Source organism: Staurois parvus, unplaced genomic scaffold, assembly GCF_062004578.1.
Source record: "Staurois parvus isolate SC_StPar_1 unplaced genomic scaffold, SC_StPar_1.0 ptg001133l, whole genome shotgun sequence".
NCBI lineage: Eukaryota > Metazoa > Chordata > Amphibia > Anura > Ranidae > Staurois > Staurois parvus.
The window spans coordinates 616,380-641,808 of record NW_028318929.1 but is presented as its reverse complement, the minus strand read 5'-3'; the positions used below and the strand labels follow the sequence as shown (position 1 = coordinate 641,808).

Below are 25,429 nucleotides of genomic sequence, written 5' to 3'. Positions count from 1 at the left end.
GTTTTCATTGTGTGCCATCATGACCTTCTAACCACCGGTGTCCAGACAACCAATGACATCATCCATTGACAAGGAAGATGTTGGTTGCCTGAACAGCATCCTTGTTTGACCCTCTCCCTGCCCTTCTCTGTGAGTGCTGGGGTCACATTAGCTCATTGATGGAGAAAAACTGAGAGAAATATTGTAGTACTAGGCAGGACCAGTGTGCAAAAGTGTATTTGATTTGGAAGAATAAATCACCTCTTGCGTTGGGTGTCCTACATGTGTGGATGTTGCTGAGTTATATAAAACTATTAAAATATATTTTTCATTTTAGAATGGGGTGCCTCAAGACTATCCATAATTTTAAAGGGTGCCTCGGGACTGTCCATAATTTTAAAGGGTGCCTCGGGACAGTTCATAATTTTAAAGGGTGCCTCGAGACTGTCCATAATTTTAACGGGTGCCTTGACTGAAATGTGGTTGAGAAACACTACTCTATATAACTATGTTCAGCCCTCATATTGGATGTAATACAACTCCGGATTTATGACTCTGGATCCTTTACATGGAAACAAGAAGACACATTTGTCTTAAATGCTAACACTGAGCCTTGGGTAATCCTCCATGCGTAGGGAGGTTGACCTTGAGCCTTTGATAAACCACACTGTAAATTAATGTTAACCTTGAGTTTTGCACTATACAAATGGAGGTCATCCCTATGTTTTTAGTCATGTTCCTCACACTTGTGGTTTAGCTTCGAGCCGTTTCAGCTGAGCCTCCAGGGATTTACTTTACACATGCAGAGGAAGCTAGAGCTTTTAGTTATACTCTATGGACTTTGAACATAAATTTTACTTTGTCAGTGGGAAGTCATGCTGAAGCTTCAGTTTAGCAAGTTATCCTTCACAAAATACGTCAGGGCAGCCTTAAGCTAGCTGTACACTAGCAGATTTATGAACATTTGTGTGAAAATTCTCATTACTACCTTTGCTGACTTGACAAATGTCATTGGAAAATACTTCACATTTTAGAAACATAGAAGAGTGACGTCAGAAAAAGATCAAGTGGTCCATCGAGTCTGCCCCAATGTTTTTTCATATATTATGTATAACAATTTAAGTTCAAGAACAGACTAAAAAAAGTTTGCTTAACTATACACTAGCAGCTGTTGTGACTCCCAAAGCAATCCTCTTGTGAAGTGATGCAATTTTTTTAGATGACTGTGCCACTACCAGAAACATTCCTGGAATTTGTTTTCCGGAGCACTGCACAGGATCTTTGTTGCGGTGCGCTGGATGTTGGGAATGTCATCAAATCTGTTTCCTTTTAAGGCATTTTGTAACAGTCAAAAGTCACAGGGTGCTAAGTCAAGAGAATAAGGTGGCTGGTCAAGTTTCGGAATGCATTTCTGTCAGGAACTCACAGACATCATGTGCAGGAGCATTGTCGTGGTAGAGAATCTACTTGTCAGGCCAGAGTTCCAGTCTTTTCCTTTGAACAGATTCCCATAACCTTTTCATTTTCCATATTTGCATCAGTTCTTTGTGGCTCTGGCTGCCCACTGCATCATCATGGGCATCTTCTGACCCCTCCTTAAACCGCCTACGCCATTGAAAGACACTTGATCTCTTCCTGGAATGTTCACCGCAAGCCTGTTTTAACAGAGCTAAAGTTTCACTTGCATTTTTGCCATTTTTCACGCAAAATTTGATGTTAATCCACTACTCAAGATTCCTGTCAGTCACAGCGCAACAAACACACGTTATTTCTTCTACTGAGTCAACTGGTCTGAGACCCAGGGAAGTGCAAGTTAGAACATGTCAGAACACGCTCGAGGGCCCACCATAGGGCTACACCGCGGGCATTCTGGGAATTAAATTGTCACACCTCGTGAGGGTATAGAAAATAATCACACCCTTTAAAATAATCACATTTTGCTGCTTTGCAGCTTAAAAAAAAGAGAGACACAGTTTTTGTTTTATCCAGCTGTATTTACTCCAAGTGAAAGATATAACACTAACATGTCAGAAAAAAAATGTTAAATTCAAAAACTGATTTGGAAAAAGGATCACCCCCTTGTGTCAGTATTTTGCTGAACCACCTTTTCCTTTAATTCCAGCCTTTAGTCTGTTGGGATATGTCTCTACTAATTTTGCACATCTAGACTTTGCAATATTTGCCCACTCTTCTTTGCAGAACTGCTCAAGTTCAGTTAAATTTGATGGTGACCATTTGTGGACTGCCATCTTTAAGGCATTCCCCAGATTTTCAGTGGGGTTTAAGTCTGGGCTCTGACTAGGCCATGCAAAGACATTCACCTTTTCTCCTCCAACCACTGTGTGCTCATTTTTGCTGTGTGCTTTGGGTCATTGTCATGTTGGAAGTTAAACCTTCTTCACATTGACAACTTTCTAGCAGATTTTCCTCCAGAATTTGATGGTATTTTGCTCCATCCATTTTCCTTCTATCCTGACAAGTCCTCCAGTCCCTGCTGAAGAGAACCCCCCCCCCCCCATAACAGGATATTCCCCCCTCCATGCTTTACTGGAGGAATGGTGTTATTTGGATGGTGAGCTGGATTGGATTTATGTCCGACATATCATTTAGTGTTGAGGCCAAATAATTAAATTTTAGTCTCATCTGACCAGAACACCTTTTTCCATGTGGCCTCAGAATCTTCAAGGTGCGTTTTGGCAAAGCTCAGTCGTGACTGTATGTGGCCTTTCTCGAGGAGCAGCTTTTTTTTTTTTTGCAACCCTCCCATACAAGCCACATTTGTAGAGAATTTGTCACATGCACACAATGACCACTCTTTGTCATCAATTCCTGCAACTGCTTCAGAGTTACTGTAGGCCTCTTGGTAGCCTCTCTGACCAGTTTCTTCCTGGCTTTTTCATCCAGTTTGGAGCGACTGCCTGATCCAGAGACAATCTGTGTTGTACCAAATACCTTCCACTTCTTAATAATAGACTTCACTTTGCTTCTAGGCATTGATAAAGCCTTTGTTTTTGTATCGATCTCCTGATTTCTGCCTGTCCACAACTTTATCCTGTAGATCTTTTGAGAGTGCCTTGCCACCCATAGTTGATTGTTTCAAAATGACCACAGCTGATCACAGCTGAAAGTCAAATGACTTTGTGTGCCATTGAGAAGGTGATTAGCTCCACCTGACTGAGTTTACAAGTCATTTTTAGGAGGGAGTGATCCTTTTTCTAACTCAGTGATTCTGTTTTTTTAACTTTTTTCGACATGTAGGTGTTATATCTTTCACTTGGATGTTATAAGTTGCACTGAGTAAATACAGCTTGATGATTTTTTTTAACCTTTTTGTCAGCGTATAGATCTATGCTTGTCCCAACCTTGTTTGAATCCACTTACTGTTGACTGACTCACTACTTCTGTTGGAAGTCTATTCCAAGCATCAACTACTCTATCTGTAAAATAATACTTTCTTAGATTAGCTGTGAACTTTCCTTCTGCTAATTTGAAGATTTTGGAATGAATGGACTTTTCTGGGAGAAAACCACATTCACTATTAGAAATTTGTTCCTTTGAGATAATGTTTCATTCTGCTCCTTCAAATTTTCTCATCAATGCAGTCTTAAATGTTGATTTGACCCAGTAACTATTCAAAAAGTAAAATGTTCCTGAAATGAAGTAGTGTATGGCTAGCTTTAGGCTGAAGATTCCATGTTCTGGCTCCAAGGATGAATACTGGTTCTTCAGTAGTGACATCTGTTGCAGTAAAGTTAAAGCAGAACTCCAGGCAGAAACCTCTTAACTTGTCCTTGTTGCTGATTTCCTACCTTCACTGAATATGTCATCCATCTTCTGGTTCGCTTAGTAGTTGCTCTGAAATAGCCTATTCATTTTCAGATCAAACCATTATTTCTCTTTGGTTTCCTGTGTGTAAGACCAGTGGCTGCTATGCCTCCTATTCCCCCAGCCACTGGTCTTGGCGCATCCCTTCTGTAGTTCTTTCTCCAGGAAGCAGTGATGCAATTCAGCCCCACTTGCAGTGGTAGGTAGACCGAGACTCTCAGACACATTCACCATGTACAGTGTACCCGCCCACATTCACTACAATTCCCTGTGGTTGATGGGAACTGTAGTTTCCTTTTACTGCAAAGAGAGAGGAGATGATGTAATCTCTGCTGTTACACCTCCTCCTAGGCAGAGCAGATGCTGTTATCTTTTGAATTACAGAGATGAGGTCATGAAAATTAATTTAGGTTTTTCTCCAAAATGGTAAGGACTTTAAAATTTTATTAACTGTTTAGTGTTTTGTGTAAGGGGGGGCAGCCCCCTCAAGAGGATTCTCCAATAGGTATTTTGCTTTATAATTGATTATTTTTATAATTCCCCCCAAAAAAAGATCTTCATCAACGTTATGAAGTTCACCAGGAAACAACAGATGATGTTATGTTTACTGTTCCACTTCAAGGAATCCGTATCAGGGTCCCCACTATAGTCATCAACAACTAAAGTCTTTGAAATACAACACAAAAAAAAACAAAAATCCATGATGTGCAGTTAAAGTATAACAAAAGGCAAATTCTTTTTTTTACTTTTTAGTTTTGGAGAGCGGTTAGAACACCTGTCAGATTTTTACTGCTGTCTGTGTCCCTGTTAGGGAGATTCACCCTCTCTACTTGTCCTGTTTACTATTATCATTGAATGTGAAAGAAAATACCAAATTTTGGGTTGTTACTAGAACAGGAATAGAGGGAAATATTTCCAATAGGGACACCAGTTCCTGTGATCTTGGTAACAACCAGGGATTTCCTCACTATGGAAGGATTTCCTCCCACTTCCTATTTTGGTTTTGGGACAGGAAGTGAAAGGAAATTTCCCAAATGAGACACAAATGGAAAAAAATAACCTGATGGGTTATAACCCTTCCGTACTCTATCCAAAATGATAAAATGAAAAGAAATGAAAACATTTTGCCTTTAGCTCTACTCAAAAAATAATAAAAACAGTATATTGAGAGATATCCAAGAGTATGATTCCACAATAAAGATGAAGGGACTGAGTGAGGGAGTGGTGTGCATTGCTGAATTTTTATATTTTCCTCCACTGGGCAGTCAAGCACGCTATTGAAAACTGTCCAAAAAAACAGCAACCTTTGCCAATACCCTAATTAAGAATATTATTGCATCAATGCTGGTTTTCTCAGTTAAATTTAATTTTCTTTGTTGAATAGAATTCTGGTGCAAATGATTATGAGCTGGCAAAGTAGCATATCATGACTTCATGTGAAAGCAACTTGTGGGTATTCACATTCTCAGACTTTGTCATTAAGCCTTTTATACTTTTGGTGCGACATGGTTCATATAGTAAGAGTCCATTGTGGGTAATCTGTGATTTGAGGTCTCCTTCAGAAATACAGTATGTGTCCTTAAAGTGTATATCTATACAAAGCCTTTTATTTTAGTTTTTGGATAGAGCTGGAAAGGGTTAGACCCTCTGTCAAGTTATTACTGTACATGTCCACACTGGGGAGTTTCACCCTCTCTATTTGTACTGGTTACAGTTGGCATGGAAAAGGAAAGGGAGGGCAAATCCAAAATTGTCCCCAGAACAAAAGGTAAGGAAACTCTTCCAATGGGGACACGCTCTTCCAGGGAAAACTAAGAGGGGAATTCTACTTACTTTGGGAGATTTCCTCTAACTTCCTGGTATGTCTCAGGGACAGGAAGTGAGAAGAATTTCCCCAATGGTACACAGACTGCAAAAAATAAATAATGTGGCAGGCATTTAACCTTACTCTATACAAAACTAAAAGAAAAAGTGTTGGTTTTACATACACTATAATGGCTGTGGCTAGGAATAGTTCCATAACACTTTCTGTAGTAAAAGTTGAAAAAGTCAACTTAAACTGAACTCAAAAAGTGAATATTTAATTTAGCACGGAAACATCTAGAAGTGTTAATTGAGTCTAAGCAATAATCTAAAAAAACATAAATTTTGTCTTGAATTTATCCTGAAAAAAAATGCAAAGCACATCCTTTATACTGTACGGGTATGCCTAGGCACTTTAAGGCCTCTTGCACCCTGCAGCTTAAAAACGTTTTTTTCTTATCTAAAATTCAGCCCATTATTTACAATGTGCATGTACACACAGGTGAGTAACAAAACACTGCATATTCATGAGTAAAAAAAAAAAAATCTGCAATGTCGGGCAGTATTTTTGCAGTTATACTTGCAAATATGCGTAAATATGCACACATATGCATGAATACCCTATATATGCCATACCAGTGGCTGGACAACAGACCATAATACTGGACACTTATCTTTGGCCTCTGCCTGTCTTTTTTGAGCACAGCTTCCTGAGTTCAGTTTCTCTTTATGATCTCTTGGGAGACGTGACAGGTAACATTGCTAGGCCAAGCTTAAACGTTTAGAATGAAAATGCAGGTTGCTGTGACAGGTGAAAAATATGTTGGATCTCTTTTTTGAGATTCACTGTGACCCAAAATAGAGCTTGGAGTGCCTCTCTAAGCAAGGAGAGAGTTCAGTCCCACTGATCCTAAGAAACAGGGGTGCTAGTATACAGGCTCACTTATCCAACAGTGTTTCTCCACCGGAGTGTGAGTACAGGTGTAGAACAACCTCAGCCAGCTCTGCTCTACAAACCATGGTCCCTTACCGCGTTTCGCCATGCCCAGCGGGGCTAGTCATAGAGGGTTTTTTTGACATGTCAGATCACTAGCAGAGCTTGTCTGTCTGTATTCTTGATGTATTTGCTTGCCCATGAGGTGTCCAATGAACTGGTGAGGAAGATCAATGCAATCAGTTGGGTTGCAGGAGATGGAATGCCTTTATAAAAAAAGTGTTTTACTTGGACAGTTATTATGCAATGTATTCCTAAAGCTTGTTCTTTTCTTTCTAGATGTTAATGAATGTGAGACTCTACAGGGTGTGTGCGGGACAGCTCTATGTGAAAACGTAGAAGGTTCCTTCCTTTGCATCTGCCCAAACAGCGATGAAGAGTTTGATCCAATGTTTGGAAAATGTATACGTACAACCAGTGCTGGTAAGAGTTCTTAACATGGGCATAGGCTTTTATTGATGAGATCATATTTGATCATATCAAAAAGGCATCCTATTATTATCATGCTATTATTATCAATGGCACTCATAATTTTTTCTTCCACTTTAGCACGGCCTGCCTTTTCAAGCCATTCTGGAGCTTCCCGTGTGGACTTTGTACCAACCTCAGGCTTAAAGGAATGTTACTTCAACCTAGAGGACCCCAATGTGTGTGGGAATGTGCTCTCCAGAAACGTCAGCCAGGCTGAATGTTGCTGCACTGTAGGCAAAGGCTGGGGTCAGGGCTGCCAAATTCAAAGATGCCCCAGCATGGAATCAGGTAGGCAGGACATCTATGTGACTACAACACTCCATAAACAACTACATTGTTATTCTTATTATCCTAAAACAGGTTTTCATAACCCTTTAACCCTAGAGGAACCCCTAAACTAATTTTCAGGTTTTGGGGAAACCTTACTAAAAGCAATTAATTGGGGATCAATGGAAAAAAAATCCTCTTACCGTGGTGGTCATTGGGAAGAATACAACTTGTACAATTCTGGTAAGAGTGCCACCCCTAAAGCCTAAGTTTAGTCAAAAGGTTTTCCCTTTGAAAAAAAAACAGCACAAGGGACATTACTTACAATCAATGAAATGTGTCCCTTGTGCTCTTGCACCGCTGACCAAGGTTTTTATTGAAATCTTCAGTCCTCTGATCCCCTTCAACCCCCACAGTTGTATTCTTCTGATGGTGCAAAGGTAACACAAGCCAAGGGAACTGTCATATGTACTTGTCAAGACTGCAGACTATGCCTGCCCTTTCCACCCCCCTCCTCCTTTCCTAGAAGCTGTACTATTGCTTCCCTGAATTAATTACGATCTATGAATAAAGGAGGCAAACCTTTCTTTCATCTGCCCATCCTCCATTCCTTCCTTTCCAATTATGGAAGCTATAGTACAGTAGCTAAAGTAGGAGTTGAGTGGAATGGGTAGGCATAGTCAACACACTTGATGAGTACATATGACATGTTCCTCAGCTCATATTAACACCTGCAGCACCAGAAGATTGTGGCTTTAGAGATGGGGGGGATCAGAGGACTGATGTTGTCAACTAAAACCTCAGCCAGCAGCACAAGGGACACTTCTCAATGACTGTAAGTAATGTCCCATGTGCTATTTTATTTTTTTATTATGGACAAAACTTGAGGTTTAAAGACAGCTAAAAAAGATCATTGGTGTCATGTTGCTGGCCTTGCTAAGTGGCTTTGGCCCTGGATGTAGACATCTTCAGATGGCAGGTCAATCAGCCACGGTACATCCCAATATAATGCAAAAAAATTTACAAACAGAGCTTCAACTGCCAAAAAGCATCTCTGGGATATGCAGTACCATATACACCTTTCACTATGGCTTAGTAATAGAACACTTGACATACCCCTGGCATCAACATTAATCCTATAGTGGTGTGCGCATTGTTATCTATGATTGTAGTCTTCTGCACGTTGTGTTTTGATACCCCATTTTATAATCTGATTCTGAAATCCGTAATTCTCCCTACTAGCTATTTGTATGTTTTAGAAATTTTTGTTTTTTACACATTTGCACATTTTGCAGCTGAATACCGAAGACTGTGTCCAGAGGGAGTAGGCTTTGTTACATTAGGACAAGAATACAGAGGTAGGTCTCATTCCAATTCATGTTTATTGATCTAATGCACTGTAGACAATTGTGTTGTTCACTGAATTATCAACATACAGTACATATACTTAGGGTCTAGTCCAATCCTGTCCAAGTAAAAATACCGTTTTTATACTAATTTTGCACATGGTTGGATGTTTTTTGCAAAGTCAACTTGCTCTACTCCTTTATCAAATCACAGTATCTGAAATACAGCTTTTACCTAGATAATACCCTTAAAGGGTTAGTATACCTTTAATGACTTAAGGCTTTACATGTGCAATAAAATGCTGTCTTCTATTTTTGAAAACTACCCTTACATTTGAAGCTGCTTCTACTATGGGCTTACCCACTCTGTCTTGCCTAGATGGTAGGACAGGCCGACTGTTGGAAGCATGGCCCCAGCACCTCATGAACAAGAACTTGCCTAACCACACATGTGCAGCCAGTAGAGTATTTAGGTTTTGTGCTGCCCTAGGCAACACAAAAATAAGACGCCTCCCCCCCCTCTTCCCCGGTGGAGAAAGCCTGACATCGACCAACAGAAGACCCACCCCCCAACCCCATGGAGAGAGCCTGATAGTGACCTACAACAACCCTGCCCCCCCCCACCTGAGAGAGCCTACCACTAACACCCACCCACACCCTCTCCCGGCAACAGAGAGAAAGACACTCACCTTCACAGCTACGGACATCCCCGGGAATTAGAGTCGGACTCTGCATACACCAATAAGCAGCCCGCAGCTTCTTTTGGATCCCACCTGGTCCCCATGCTGCATATGTCCCTTCTTCCTGGGGGGTGCTGCCCCCCTGAAAAATGCCACCCTAGGCAAATGCCTTTTTTGCCTTGTGGTAAATATGCCCCTGTGTGCAGTCCTCTCTCCATCTTTCTCTCTTTCTCTCTTCTCTCTCTCTCCTCTCTCTCCCTCCCTCGCAGAGCACTGAGCTCAGCCACTGCAAGAGACAGAGCAGACTGCACATATTTGGTTGGGCAAGTCAATCTCTCATAGCTCAGTGCTCATTTTTGAGGTGCCAGGGCCGCTCATCCAACAGTCAGACGTCCTGCCATCTAGGCAGCACAGAGAGGGTAAGCCCATAATAGAAGTAGCTTCAAAAGAATCAATGTACTGTACATTGCAGAGATTTTAACAAATGTTGTAGCAGGCTCCTACCTTTTGTTGCTCTGAAGACATACCATTTTGTTACACCAGCCTGATTCTGAATGGAAGGGTCTGAGTCATTATAATCATCTAGTGCACTCTCAGTGTTCTAATGAGAAAAGCTGCAGGATCTGCATCCCCACAGTATTTGGGGAGCATTTCACCAAAACTGAAATTCTTATTGCACAGGGTGCCTAAAATGTAACTTGTATCTTAGTGTAGACTTCTGGGGAAATCAGTGAGCAACTCACACAAGCAGGAAATTATTTTTGGGGGGGGGGGGGGGGGCGTTACATTAAAGGTGAACTAACCCTTTGATATTGGCTGTTAGGTCTCATAATGCACAATTAATACATGTATTTCTGTCTCAGATGTTGATGAATGCAAGCTGTTTAGTCCAGAAATATGTAAAGGAGGTGTCTGTCTCAACAAGTCTCCACTATTTGCCTGCTACTGCCCGAATGGATATTACTATGATGTCCATCGCATGGAGTGTGTCGGTGAGTTTTATTAATATGTTATTTTTATCAGTGTACACTGGTGACAATAGTGGTGATAAAAACAGGGGCATTACTAAACCGTGTACAAATCGCATGTAGTTCCCCCACTGCTCCTGTGTGAACACAGGCTTGTCATAGCCTGAGTTCACAAAGGAGCGGTTGGAAAAACTTCCCTGCACCAATCCCATGCTGAGCGGAGAGAGGGAAAGAATGTGGGGATGTATACCTTGGTGGCAGATGGAGGCAGATGCTCTAGATTCTCAGTTGTAGGAGAGGAGAAAAGGTCGCAGGGATTTGAAATCTCTACAGCTTTCTCTCCTGTCCTTGCAGGGATGACAATTTGGGCTAGAGGGCTTTTGATTGGTCAGCACCATCACATGGACAGTGCTGACCAATCAGAAGCCCTCTAGGCCATACTGCCATCCCTGCAAGGAGCGGAGAGAAAGCTGCTTCACAGGTCTGGGGATTTGAAATCACCATGGCTTTCTGTCCTCTCCTACAGCTGAGAATCCGGAGCATTTCATTTTGAATTTTTTTTAATAAATTGTTATTAATTTCATTTACAAATAAATAAAAAAGAAAAACTCACAGAATATCATTCCATAAAGCTCATTTTACAGTGCATAATTTTACATATTCCCTCCCTCCCACAACCACCAACCTCACCCTCTCCTTTCTCTTTACCCTTCTCCTCCTGCTCTTCTATTGCTACTTGTATTTTCCTTCTCTCCTCTTCTCTTGCTCATCTTTTTCCTTTTCCTTTTTTTTAAACCATAATTCCCTCATCTCTCCAATTATCTTTCTCTCTACTTTACACTCCCATCAATTCTGTATATCTCTTTGAGGTTTTAAAGTCACACCATCCCCTCCATGTTTTCAGAAATGTTCTTCTCCACTATGATATAATTCCTCCATCCTATAAATATGTTCTACCCTATATATCCAAACCTTTACTCTAGGGATCTCCTGGACCTGCCAAAACCTTGGGATCAATCCTTTTACTGCATTTAATAGATGGAATATCGTCATATTCTTATATTGTTTCACTGTGAACTCAGTATTATGGAATAAACAAACCCACAGGTCTTTTAGAATATTAACTCCCAAGATCTCTTGTATTTGTTGTACTATTTTCTGCCAAAACTCCTGTATCCTAGGGCATTCCCACCATACATGTGCCATAGTTCCCTTTATCCCACACCCTCTCCAACATAATAGTGAGTTCTCTGGTTATTGCTTGTGTACCACACTGGGTGTAATATAGCATCTTGCCAAACATTTGTAATTCATTTCCACTACATTCATATCCACCGCCCCATGTGCTAAGTTAAATATTTTCCCTTTTTGCTGTTCATTTTAATTGTATTCCAAGTTCCTTCTCCCATTTCTCTAAAAACGGTGGAGAAATAGGTCCAGATATTTTAGTAAGTACCTTATATATGCAAGAAGTACCATGTTCAGCATCTGTTCAAGTGGATACAGATCCTCTACTGCTCTTACTGGTTGTGGAAGTGTCACCACAAAGTGTCTTAATTGATAATATCGCCACTTATCTAATACATAAAATAACTCCTTTTTATGGTTCCATTCTTGAAAAGAATATATTTCCCCCTTCATAATATCCTTTAGCTGTGCATTTCTATCTTTTATCCATTTTCCTGATATATCATCTTTCCCTGGTGGGAAAAAATTAGTTCCCACCAGTGGTATTAACGGTGAATTATACTTCCATCCCATTTGCTTATGAATTGCATCCTGTACCCTAAATACATTCTGTGTTAAAGTGCTTGTGTTTTCAGATAACATCCGAAACTGTTGTGGAATCCAAATAATTTTATCTAACTGTGTCTCGCTTAGTGTACCTTCCATTTTTACCCAACATTTCCCTCATGCGTTATATACCCACTCTACATTTCATTTTGTATTGACAGAAATCACACCGCAAAGTATCAGTTTTCGCTATCGGGAGCATTTTCACAATTACGAGTACTCCTGAAAATACTTGGTATCGGTATACCAATCAGCAACGCCTGTAATGTAGAGTAAACTGATGGAGGTGTTTTCTGGTAACATAGTACAATACCAATGTACAGTATAAAGAAAGTCTATATTCTGTTAAAGCTGGCCATACAGTGCTCAAATATCAGCTGATTCCTGCTGGCTCACCAAAATTCAAGCCATAAATGGCCATGCCGGTAATACTTTGGTTGCCAAAAATCTATTGTCCAATAAACTTTTGTCAAAGAAGCCCGATAGAGGATTGACAGCCAAACAATGCCACCATCCAATCAGGCTTAGGCACTGTTTGGGTATTCCGACAGCAGCCGCTGTCAGAATAACAATCTGGTGATGTGGGAAGCTCATGTGTTTCCTTGTATTTATTGCAGCTATATACAACCATAATACAATCAAAAAGGTTGATGTTAAAAAGTTTCATTATGAAGAAACAAACCTACGTTGAAAGTCCGATTCTGAATAGTAATACAGAAAAGAGAGAGAATGTTAAACAGCACAGCCTTCAGAAGTAGACCCCCACTTCACATTCGAGGAACTCTGTGATACTTGGCCGCTGTGGAATTCCAATGAAAGTAAATTGGGTGGAAATTGTGACTTTAACATAGCATCAGTGTTTGCTGGGTAGCACTAGACGTTTACTGTTCCCTGGACATGTCCTTTAAAATAATGGTAACTGAAATAAGAAGTTTAAGTGGTGCTAAGAGTATTTTTCATTGAATAGATAATGATGAATGCCAAGAGGAGGAGGTCTGTGAAGGAGGCATCTGCGTAAACACAGTAGGATCTTATTTCTGTACATGTACCCCTCCACTTGTTCTTGATTCTTCCCAGAGGAGATGTGTCACCAATACCAGCCAGGCCATAGGTAAGGACTGCACACATATTTTTATATGAATTTATATATCTTGTATGCAACCTATATCAGTATAGTTCTGTTCTCTTTTCAGATAACAATATAGCACTGTGCTGGCAAGCAGTTGGTGCTGATTTGGTGTGTAAGCGCCCCCTACTGGACAGACAGACTACATACACTGAATGCTGCTGTCTATATGGGGAAGCCTGGGGGATGAGCTGTGCTCTGTGTCCAGCAAGGGACTCAGGTAAGGATGAAACAAGAAAGCACAAGAAGCAATTCATGCAGATATCTGAAAAAAAAAAGATGTGTCTGTCCTGCACTTTATTTTTCCCATTGAATTGCTTGATCAAAGCAAACCTAAATTAGCCAATATAAATGCATTTAAAGGTTTAATAAAAAAAACCCCTCAGATGTCAGTGTTAATAAATGACGAAGAGTTAAAACATGGTTTCTAAGAGACACAAAGTGTAAGATATCTGCACTGGAAATAAGTTCTCACATCTGTAAACCTCCAAGTACTATCATAAAGGGGCCCCACCCAGTCTCTTGAATTACTCATTTAATATATATTATTGAGAAATAAACCAAAGCAGTGGTACACCCAAAAAAAACAAGTGCTGCAACATGAGTTGCAGTTTTTGGGGAACTGGAGAAAGTACAGAGAAGGGCAACCAAACTGATACGAGGCATGGGGGAGATCAGCTATGAGGAAAGATTAGAGGAACTGAATTTATTCTCTCTTGAGAAGAGGAGATTAAGGGGGGATATGATCACCATGTATAATACATAAGGGGGGATATGATCTCCATGTATAATACATAAGGGGGGATATGATCACCATGTATAATACATAAGGGGGGGATATGATCTCCATGTATAATACATAAGGGGGGATATGATCTCCATGTATAATACATAAGGGGGGATATGATCTCCATGTATAATACATAAGGGGGATATGATCAACATGTATAATACATAAGGGGGGATCTGATCTCCATGTATAATACATAAGGGGGGATATGATCACCATGTATAATACATAAGGGGGATATGATCTCCATGTATAATACATAAGGGGGGATATGATCACCATGTATAATACATAAGGGGGGGATATGATCACCATGTATAATACATAAGGGGGGATATGATCACCATGTATAATACATAAGGGGGGATATGATCTCCATGTATAATACATAAGGGGGATATGATCTCCATGTATAATACATAAGGGGGATATGATCTCCATGTATAATACATAAGGGGGGATATGATCTCCATGTATAATACATAAGGGGGATATGATCTCCATGTATAATACATAAGGGGGGATATGATCTCCATGTATAATACATAAGGGAGGATATGATCACCATGTATAATACATAAGGGGGGATATGATCTCCATGTATAATACATAAGGGGGGATATGATCACCATGTATAATACATAAGGGGGGATATGATCTCCATGTATAATACATAAGGGGGGATATGATCACCGTGTATAATACATAAGGGGGATATGATCTCCATGTATAATATATAAGGGGGGATATGATCTCCATGTATAATACATAAGGGGAGGATATGATCACCATGTATAATACATAAGGGGGGATATGATCTCCATGTATAATACATAAGGGGGGATATGATCTCCATGTATAATACATAAGGGGGGATATGATCTCCATGTATAATACATAAGGGGGATATGATCTCCATGTATAATACATAAGGGGGGATATGATCTCCATGTATAATACATAAGGGGGATATGATCACCATGTATAATACATAAGGGGGGGGGGATATGATCTCCATGTATAATACATAAGGGGGATATGATCTCCATGTATAATACATAAGGGGGGATATGATCACCATGTATAATACATAAGGGGGGATATGATCTCCATGTATAAATACATAAGGGGGGATATGATCTCCATGTATAATACATAAGGGGGGATATGATCTCCATGTATAAATACATCAGTGGTTCATATAGTAAACTCGGTGTAGAGCTATTCACCCTGAGGTCATCACAGAGGACAAGGGGGCACTCTTTATGTCTGGAGGAAAAGAAATGTAATCTCCAAACACGGAAAGGTTTCTTCACAGTGAGAGCTGTGAAAATGTGGAATAGACTTCCTCAAGAGTTGGTTCTGGCCAGCTCAGTGGATTGCTTTAAAAAAGGCCTGAATTCTTTCTTAGATACACAGAATATAACTGGTTACTAGCATTTATAGGGAAAGTTGATCCAGTGAATATCCAATTGCCTCTTGGGGGATCAGCAAGGATTTTTTTTCCCCTGCAGGAGCAAATTAGATCATGCTTTGCTGGGGGGTTTTGCCTTTCTCTGGATCAACTGTAGGTATAGGATTATAATTTTTTTTTTTTAATGATTGAACTGGATGGACTTTTGTCTTTTTTCAGCCAGACTAACTATGTAACTATGAGGAGTGAGACTCTAAAGGTGGGGCTATAGCAGTTGGATCTCATTGTTTTCATAAAAAAGAGATTGGGTGGCTCAGCCCATGAGATACCACCTAGAACTGAAATATCACTTTAAGGTGGACAAACATCTTAGAAAACAATACAAAAATACCCCTTTTGCAACAGAGCATGTACAGTAGCAGAGTGTAACGTACATGTAAGATTTGAGTAGCTGAGATGTGACATAAATATAAAGATTTGAGAAGCTAAGACGTGACCTGTAGAAAATATGACAATATAGATTTAGCACTCCATGTTATAATAATATAAGATGTGTTCAGGATTCAGTCAGAGGCATATGGTCACCAATTAGCATCTGAAAGAGACAGAACTTCCTCTGGAAGAAGGTGACACCTACATGCCAATAAGATTTGTCACCTTCTGGGAAACCTGGAAGGAAAGGGCTCTAGACGGGTTGGCTTCATGACACAGTAGATCAAAGGAATATGTTTCATCTCTCATAAAAGCTAAAATATTAGTTGCAGAGAGATGGAAATACTTCCTTCTGATTGGACACTCTGTAGGCTACATCTGCATGTAAAACGGTATTTGTAGCCTATGTAGAATCCCAGCGAAATGCAGAAAATGGTTATATTGCGCCTGATGGCGACAGCTGAACAGTGATTGGTACTGTCACAATCGGACTGATGCGCTGGTATCAGAAACTCAATCCCTGACTTGGTGATTCAAACCGTCCAATCGACTTTGGGCATTCCAGTACCCAGAGTGTCCTGTGGGCTGGTACAGGAACACCCCCCAAAGTCAATTGGCCAAGGGCTAATGTCCAGCCTACATCCATATTCCCATAAATTGAGGACCCTGGGGTATGGACGGGGTGATTTGTATGGAGCCCGTCCTATTGACTGACGGATCGCAGACTTTCCCTGACTTGCTCCAATCGCAGGATAAATCATGGTAAACGTTTTATTTCTGTTTTTTATTCCCTTTTATTTTATAGTGAATAGTCAATTGTGTGTCTTCTTGTGTTTTTTGTATTTCCTGTAACTTTTTATAATTTGTACATATTTTATGCACTGCCCACTTTCGGGATATTAAATCTTAAAATTAATAAGTGACTTCTGGGTACTTAAGCTCGGGCTCATATCTCCGGAGAGATTAGATTGTATTGTATTTTAGTGCCTTTATATGCTCGGTCAAGTTCATTGCCAATCTGTATGCAATTGCACTGCGTGTTGGCCGATTGTGTGCAGATTGTAAGGGTGACAGGTCCGGCCAGACGGAGATCTGTGTGTGTGTGGTGTCCCAGCACATCGTTCTGCAGATAAACTGTTGGGTGGTGGCAAGTTACCATTTGTGGTGTGTCTGGTGTGGGGGTGTGTGGACAGTGGAAGAGTGATTAACACCGGGGTTCTAGCTTGTAGGACAGCTGTAGGAATCCTAGAAGGGTGTGTCGATCGCTAGGCTGCTCCTCAACCCTAATTAGTGCACCAGATTGTATGTAAGATTTGTGTCTACCTATGTGTGTGGTCTGCCAGGTGGATTGGAGTCTCCCTCTAGTGGTGGCCAGAGGTAGCGCAGGCTGTGAAAGTATATCACGGCCTGTCTTATATACGTATATATATTCAGATTAAGTCCCCCTTATTCCCTCTTACCCCAAGTCACGGCCGCACATGCTCATCTTGGTTAGCTAGTCGCTGTGGGCATGTGCGTGTGAGGTGGACCGTGACACAGAGGTTGGGGGGTATTCTTTGCATATGAATTGTGCTTGCACATCCTATCCAAATCTGTTACCATTTACTCCCTAGAGTTAAAATAGATGCTATTCAACATGCATACTTGTGTTCTGTGCCCTGTACTGTTTTCTAGAAGATAACAATCCGTTCTTGAGCAGCTAAAGCCTACTATTAAAGGACCACTATGGTAATGTATATAATTAATAGTTGTAATGAAAGTGTTCTGTGTTTGAATTATTTTTGAGATATGTTTCTATCAGTGTTTCCTTACCTAGATGGCTTTTAGGTTCCCTTGGGGTTCAGCAAGCACAGGACCCAGGTTACCTGGATCGTGCAAGGATTTGCTATGGTGCAGGCGGGCTGGTCGCCAGCACCATAACAACCATTCAGGCTCTATGACAGGGTGTAGAGTGTCATTTGTTTCTATGATGACAGAGACTGGCCTCCCTGCAGTGTGGAAGCACATAGCGGTGGTTCAGTGAGGGTGACATACAGGGCCACCCCCAGCATTCATGAGAGGAAGACAAATCGCTACTCTGGACCTCCAGCCCTCTGCCTCACCACTGGAGCCAAAAGAAAGGCCTTCGATGTAAAGAAGGTACTGTATGATTGGGTGGCTCTGTGATTGCAGGACTGTGTGATTGGGAGGCTCTGTGATGTGGGAGCTCTGTTATTGGAGGACTCTGATGTGATGAGAGGACTCTGTGATGAGGATTTCTGTGGTGATGGGGAGACGTGCTTTAGGAACTGATGTTATGGGTGGCTCTCATGTATAAGGGCCTCTGATGTGAAGGTGGGACTCTCATATGATGGGGGCAGCACTGGCATGATGGGGGACTTCTGATGTGAAGGTGGGGGTTTTGATGTGCAGGGGAAAACTGATGCAAAGGGAGGATCTCTGAAGTGATGGGAGCTCCTGATATGAGGGGAGATCCTTTGCTGTGAAAGGAGTACCTTTGTTTTACATTTTTACTAGGGTAGCTCAAGATTTTGCATACTTTTAAATGGTGCTGTAACTGAAAAAGCATTGAGAGATTCATATATATTTTTTCCACCTTTACAGTGGGACCAGGTTGTCCAGCAAGAATGATAGGAACATGGGCTTTTAAATACTATAACACTGCCCTGGCACTGCATATAAGTGTGGAGAAAATATAAACACATGGCATATTCATTCATATACGAAAAACTATCAAACTTATTAACACAATACAGTTCTTAAAATCAATTTTAGATATAGTTGTCCTCTAAGTTGCAGAGAAGTTTGGTTTATATATTTAAAGTGTCCTACAAATGGTGCATCTAATCATATATGGGGCAGCACAGTGGCTAAATGGTTAGCACTTCCGCCTGGCAGTACTAGGGTCGCTGGTTCGAATCCCAACCCCCGGCACCACCTGCCTGGAGTTTGCATGTTCTCCCTGTGACTGCGTGGGTTTCCTCCCACACTCTATAGACATGTTGGTAGGTTAATTGGCTCCTGTCTAAATTGTCCCTAGTATGTATATGTATGAATGTGAGTTAGGAACCTTAGATTGTACACCCCTTGAGGGTTAGGGACTGATGTGAATGTACAATATATGTGCAAAGCGCTGCGTAAATTGACGGCGCTATATAAGTACCTGAAATAAAATAAATATCAAAGATGGTCATGCAAGTCTGTGTAGTGATGTACTTAAGTGGACACATGTTCAGAGACACTAGAGTTATTTTTTTTTTCTATTTGCTCTTGCCAGATGATTTTGAGGCCTTATGCAACGTCCTGAGATCTCCAGGATATGGTAGTCCGGGATCTCCTCCAGTAGACCCTTATGAATATGGGTCAGAATACGGAGCAGGTTATGGTGTCCCATATGGAGCTGATTCATTCCCTAATCCCCCTCCTAGAGTGGTAAGACCAGGATATGAAGCTTACCCAGCACCCCCTGGAGTAGGATTTGGCCAACGTCCTCCATTACCTTATGGTCCTCGGGATCCAGTGTACAGCCTTCCTCCTTACGAATCTCCAGACTTTGAGTCTGATATTTCCTATCCAGACTCTGGTATAGATGAACAAAGACCACCGTTCCGAAGACAAGAAAATCCGTATGACCCACGTCTGCAACCATCTCCACCGCGCTCCAGGCCCAGGAGTCCTTCCAGGGTAGGATTGGAAGATGGACGCAGACCTCAGCCATGGCGTCCTGGAGGACGTGACCTAGACAGCTGGAGAGCAGGCCTGAGAGAGGCATATGATGGTAAGTGTACCCTAGTGGGCCTTTAAAATTACAAGAAAGATTGCAATCTAGTCCAGTAACTTTTCTCTCTCCCCTAGACCGCTATGAACAATTTGAAGGACTACAAGCTGAGGAGTGTGGAATCCTCAATGGCTGTGAAAATGGCCGGTGTATCCGAGTTCCTGAGGGCTACACCTGTGACTGTTATGATGGGTACAGGCTGGACATGACAAGAATGGCCTGCATTGGTAAGTTACACTAGCAGACTTGGTGCAGATGTTATACGTGTGTTATAAACACATCATAAGGGTTTGGAAGATGGGATAATAGAATAGCCCTTTCACACAGGCGTTCCTTTTGTCTGTTTTTCCTCCATCTGTTGACAGATAAAAAACGGACACCCATGTACTTCTATGCATATGTGGATGTTAACGGATGATCATCCTTTGACATCCGCTGACAAACGCCTTTGTTAACATCCGTTTTTTTAAACAGAAGAAAGCCCTATTTTCTTTTGTTAAAAAAAACAGAAGCTGACCTAAATGGATGTCAACAAACGGTCTGTTTTTGCAGCCGTTTTTGCATTGGTTGTTAGGAGCCAGCATCTGTTGGCATCCTAAGAATCGATGACTCATCAGTGAAAAAAAACTGCTTGGCAGACGTGAATGAAAACTGCATGGGGGTCCCCCTCCCCATCTATACCAGGCCCTTTTGATCTGGTACGGTGTTAGGGGGAGCACCGGGCCAAAATTGAAAACAAAAACGTGTGGTGTCGACCCCAAAATCCATACCAGGCCCCCCCCCCTCCTGAACCATACCAGACCACATAGTGGGGTACTTTGGGGCATGGGGGCTTTGATTGATGTAGATCCATTGTCAATCATGATGCCACTACTGCTGACCTGACAGTTCTTAAATAACCAAGGGGTGGGGCCACCTGATGACTTCTTTGGGTGACCCCACTCCTTGTGACGTCACCGACCATGGCATACTGGATCAATGATGCCACAAGAGGGCAGAATCACACAGGGTCTTATAGGGTGGCCCCATAGTTATTTAGGAACTGTCAGATGGTGGGTGCTTTAGGACAGGAGGGTTCTGCCTCTTCTCCACAACCCTGACCAGTGGTTGTGGGTGTCTGCAGATGGGGGTGGCTTATTAGAATCTGGAAGCCCCCTTTAACAAGGGGGCCCCCAGATCCTGCCCCCTCCCTACTCATTCAGCAAAAAAGTGCAGTGTAAAAAAAAGGCAATAGACAGTTTTTGACAAGTCCTTTATTAAAAAAACAAACATTTTTAAAAAAGTTCCCCGGTGTAGATCCATCGTCAATCGACAAGTTGTCCAGTTCCTGAAGCTGCAAAGCAGTCCTAGGCAATCACACTGCCACCACCATGTTTGACTGTTGGTATGATGTTCTTTTTATGAAATGCTGTGTTAATTTCACACCAGATGTAATGGGAAGCACACCTTCCAAAAAGTTCAACTTTTGACTCATCGGTCCACAGGATATTTGCAAAAAAAGTCAAATGGCAAATGTGAGACGAGCCTTTGTGTCCTTTTTGGTCAGCAGTGGCTTTCTCCTTGGAACTCTCCCATGGATGCCATTGTTGCCCAGTCTCTTTCTTATTGTTGAATCATGAACACTGACCTTAGCTGAGGCAAGTGAGGCCTGCAGTTCCTTAGATGTTGTTCTGGGTTTATTTATGACCTTCTGGATGAGTCATCATTATGATCTTGGAGTAATTTTGGTAGGTTGGCCACTCCTGGGAAGGTTCCACATTTGTGGATAATGGCTCTCACTGTGGTTTTCTGAAGTCCTAAAGCCTTAGAAATGATTTGTAACCCTTTCCAGACTGATACACAGCAATACTTTGTTTGTCACCTGTTTTTTGAATTTTTTTAGATTGCGGCATGATGTGTTGCTTTTTGAGATCTTTTAGAGTGCTTCACTTTGCCAGACAGCTTCTATTTAAGTGATTTCTTGATTCAACAGGTCTGGCAGTAATCAGATCTGGGTGTGGCAAGTGTGTGACAGACCCAACTGGGACAGGTGCTTTTGGAGGGGACTGCAGGCTAGCCTCGTGCCTACTGACCTTGACCCTGGCATCTGAGGGGGCTCTATTCTTTGGTGGGTGGCTGGGGGGACCTTTGGAGTAGTTTACTTCAGATTCAAGTCTATGTCTCCCCACAACACACAGACTCTGAGAACTGTCAACTTCACCTTGTTATCTAATCAGTGTGGGATATTAATCGTAGTGTGTAAAATTTATTTTATTGTGGGGACTGCCCCTATTTCTGGAGTGTATAAAAACTGTATTTCTGTTCAATAAGTAGTTCCAGTTTGACATCTAAGTTAGTGTTGTCTAGTCTTAGGTGCAATGCTCAGCTATAATACCTTGGTCCTATGTCCCACTGGCTAGGAAGCGGTTCACCCCCAATCGGGGTGACAGGTGTTCCATCAAAAAGTGAAATTTAACTCCGCTTTCCAAAAAATGTGGTTGATCACAGTTCATTTATGAATTAGCAAGTGGGGGGGGGGGGACTTTTTCGGAAAAGACCAGGCAGGTTTGGGCAGTTTTTTCCCCTAAATAAATAAAATCATCAAATAAAAACTGCATTTTGTATTTACTTGGGTTATCTTTGTGTAATATTAAAATTTGTTTGATGATCTGAATCATTTAGGTGTGACAAATATGGAAAAAAAAAATCAGGAAGGGAGCAAATAATTTTTCACAGCACTGTATATTTTTAAGCCTGAATCATTGTTTATGTCCACTTAAGCTGACCACAATCCAGCCCTCCTAAAGTCTGAAGGACAGTATACTGGCCCTTTGTTTAGAAAATTTGGAGACCCCTGCTCTAGCTGAATGTCTGCTTTTCATATTTACTGGCATACCTAATCTGTACACAAAACAGAGTTTCCATTTAAACAGTTGAGTTGAGGAAATGATGATTTGGATTTTTCGTGTATTAAATCTGTCTATTATTAATACTCTATGTCTTCATCTAGATATAAATGAATGTGATGAAGCTGAGGATCTTTCTCTATTGTGCCTGAATGGGCAGTGCCGTAACACCGATGGCTCATACGAGTGTACCTGTCCCCGTGGATTTGTCCTGTCCCGACAGCACTACTGTGTCCCCTCCCAGGACTAAATCCGTCCACTCCTAGGACAACCAAAGACTTCCTGCAGGGGGCTATTCTATGTCCACATCACTGTGGGGACCAGGGGATTGCATGGAAAAACCAGAGGAAGATATTTATTTGTCTGTATATATTGCCAGGTGACTATCGGTCTCTTTAATGCAGTCAGTGGTGGGCAACCCCTGAAAGTTTTACTTTTTTAAAATTTTAATCTATATACTATTTTACATGTAACATGTGGGGCCTTGTCCTCCTGTGTGTTGCCCACTGATGTTTATTTTCTGTCTTGAGGACATTGCAAATGAGAAAACTTTTGGTATTTTACAATCCAGTAGCTAGCAAGCTTATATAATGTTCCATTTGCCTTTTTTTATTAAAACAGTATAAGGAACATAGGGATGTAGTTATAACAAAATTTGCATAGCTGTTCATTTGGGAGCAAAATTGAATATCATTAGGCCATTTTCTCTCCATGTTGAATGTGTGAATCAGGAAAATACCATATTATGGCCACTAAAGAGAGCTGACGATCATAGTAAAAAGGTATTTATTTGCTATGATCATCAGCTCCATCTAGGGACCATAATGTGGAATTTTCTATTTGCACTTTCAACCTTGAGAGAAAATAGTATAAAAACATTCAATTTTGCCCCCATTCACATGGAACAAATGTACTTGCCATTTCACAGAATGAATAGCTTGCTAATTTTTTTTATAAATACACATCTAAGTATGAAATACAGTGCCCATATCAACCAATCAGAATCCACATTGCAGAGACTAATCTCAGAAAAGTGAATCCTGATTAATTGATATAGGTTACTATACTTTGTGCATAGTGCTTTGCTGCTTGAAATTTTAATTGAATAGGTCAATGGGGTGAGATTTACTAAAACTGGAGTGTGCAAAATCTGGTGGAGCTGTGAATAGAAACCAGTCAGCTTTCAGGTTTTATTTTCAAAGCTAATTGAACAAGCTGAAGTCAGAAGCTGATTGACTACCATACACAGCTGCACCAGGTTCTGAGTACACCAGTTTTAGTAAATCTCTCCTGTGCTAGAGGAATGAAAAGAATATGATTACCATGGACATTAAGGGCTCGTTCACACTAGGCTGTTTTGCCAACGCTTGCCAAACGCCCCTATAGCGTTTGGCAAGCGTTGGTCCGGTGTTTGCGGAGCGTTTTTAACGCTCGGCAAACGCTCCGCAAACGCCGCATGCGCGGTTTAGCGGCGGTTGCTAGGCGTTTGCCGAGCGTTAATAACGCCCCACAAACGCCTATAATGCATTTGAGTGGTGTTACCGCTCCGCAAACGCCCCGCAACCGCGTCGCAACCGCACCGCAAACGCCGGCCGGGCGTTTGCGGAGCGGCACCATAGACGAGAATAGGAGGCTTCAAAGCCTCCTGACTCGACCAGAGGCGTCCGTTTTGCCGCGACGCAACGCGACGCGACGCAAACGCTCCTGTTAGAACAGCACCATGTGCTGTAATGTGCAGAGTTGGCAGAGGCGTTTGGGAAGCGGTAAAAACGCTTCCCAGACGCCTCTCTGCCGCCTGCACACAAGGCTAGTGTGAACGTAGCCAAAGACCTGTTTTTCCTTCATTCATTCTAAGCAAATGGTTCAGTGAGAAGCCTATGTAGTATCTAAGTCATTGATACAATTTTTGGTTTAGGGGCAATTTGGTAAACACTTCTCATGTATAACAGGCCTTATTAAATGTAATCCCTGAGTTCTTATTTAACCAACATATGGAAAGCAGTATGACATTTCCAGCTGTGGCCTTACCAAACCACCATCAACCTGGAAGTTAAGAAGTAGACCCTCAAACATTCCTGACACTTTTTGGCACTTGTGTACCATAAACGATATGTACCATGTGGTAAGAAAATGGACATGGTCCTTTACAGCCATGTCTCTCTCACCGTTTATCATTGTTTGCTTCATTTTAAACCATTATACAGCCTCAGGGGCATTTTGTCCTAGGGATCAGTATGTGTCTCCAGTAATAGCTGCTAATATGAACCACGCATTGTGACCCCTCCCCCCCCCTTTCCAGATCAATTAATCCCTCCCTGTTCTGGGTCACCACATAGTCATGCGTCTTTCTGTCTCCTTCAAGAGGATAGAGCATCAAAGTACTTCTTCTAAATGAGACATAAATGTAATGTTTTAATTTTCTACACACACGCACATTGTGATTTTTATACACTTTTTATAGGCATTGTTAAAAAAAAATCAAATGAATAAAATATATATTATATAACATGTTGCATTGTATGTGCGTTTTTAAAGGAATTCACTTAAAGTAGAACTCCATTTAGAAGGTTTTTCTAGGTAGAGTGGGTCAATGGCTAGGGCAGTCTTAAAGCCAGAAGATAAGTATGACTGCCAAGCATGGAGCAGGAGATAAGCAATGGTGGCCACATTTTTTTTCTTGGCAATTTTCCTTTAAAAGGTAAGCCAAAACCAGTATTTCAGTTAGTCACCAGTGTCTAGGTTAATCTGTTGGCTTTGTGATAAGGCTCCTTACACACGTGGTAAATTCGGATCTTCCTGTCTGTTTTTCCTCCGGACCCAATTGAACCCTTCATTCTCCTCTATGGAGCAATGGGTGTAAATGGACTTGTGTCTGTT

The 25,429-nt window shown here is 41.4% G+C and overlaps 1 protein-coding gene across 1 annotated transcript in view; it reads left to right on the top strand.

Annotated features, from left to right (window-relative positions):
• The window catches only part of LTBP4 (latent transforming growth factor beta binding protein 4), a 248,222-nt gene extending 223,162 nt beyond the window's left edge, over nucleotides 1-25,060 (top strand). The window contains exons 26-34 of the mRNA XM_089659117.1: nucleotides 6,881-7,024; nucleotides 7,151-7,360; nucleotides 8,635-8,697; nucleotides 10,229-10,357; nucleotides 13,095-13,238; nucleotides 13,321-13,473; nucleotides 19,167-19,667; nucleotides 19,745-19,894; nucleotides 22,657-25,060. Of these exons, the coding sequence (XP_089515243.1) occupies nucleotides 6,881-7,024; nucleotides 7,151-7,360; nucleotides 8,635-8,697; nucleotides 10,229-10,357; nucleotides 13,095-13,238; nucleotides 13,321-13,473; nucleotides 19,167-19,667; nucleotides 19,745-19,894; nucleotides 22,657-22,802 (1,640 nt within the window). The 3' untranslated portion in view covers nucleotides 22,803-25,060. The remainder of the gene's footprint in view (nucleotides 1-6,880; nucleotides 7,025-7,150; nucleotides 7,361-8,634; nucleotides 8,698-10,228; nucleotides 10,358-13,094; nucleotides 13,239-13,320; nucleotides 13,474-19,166; nucleotides 19,668-19,744; nucleotides 19,895-22,656) is intronic.
• The last annotated feature ends 369 nt before the right edge of the window (nucleotides 25,061-25,429 follow it).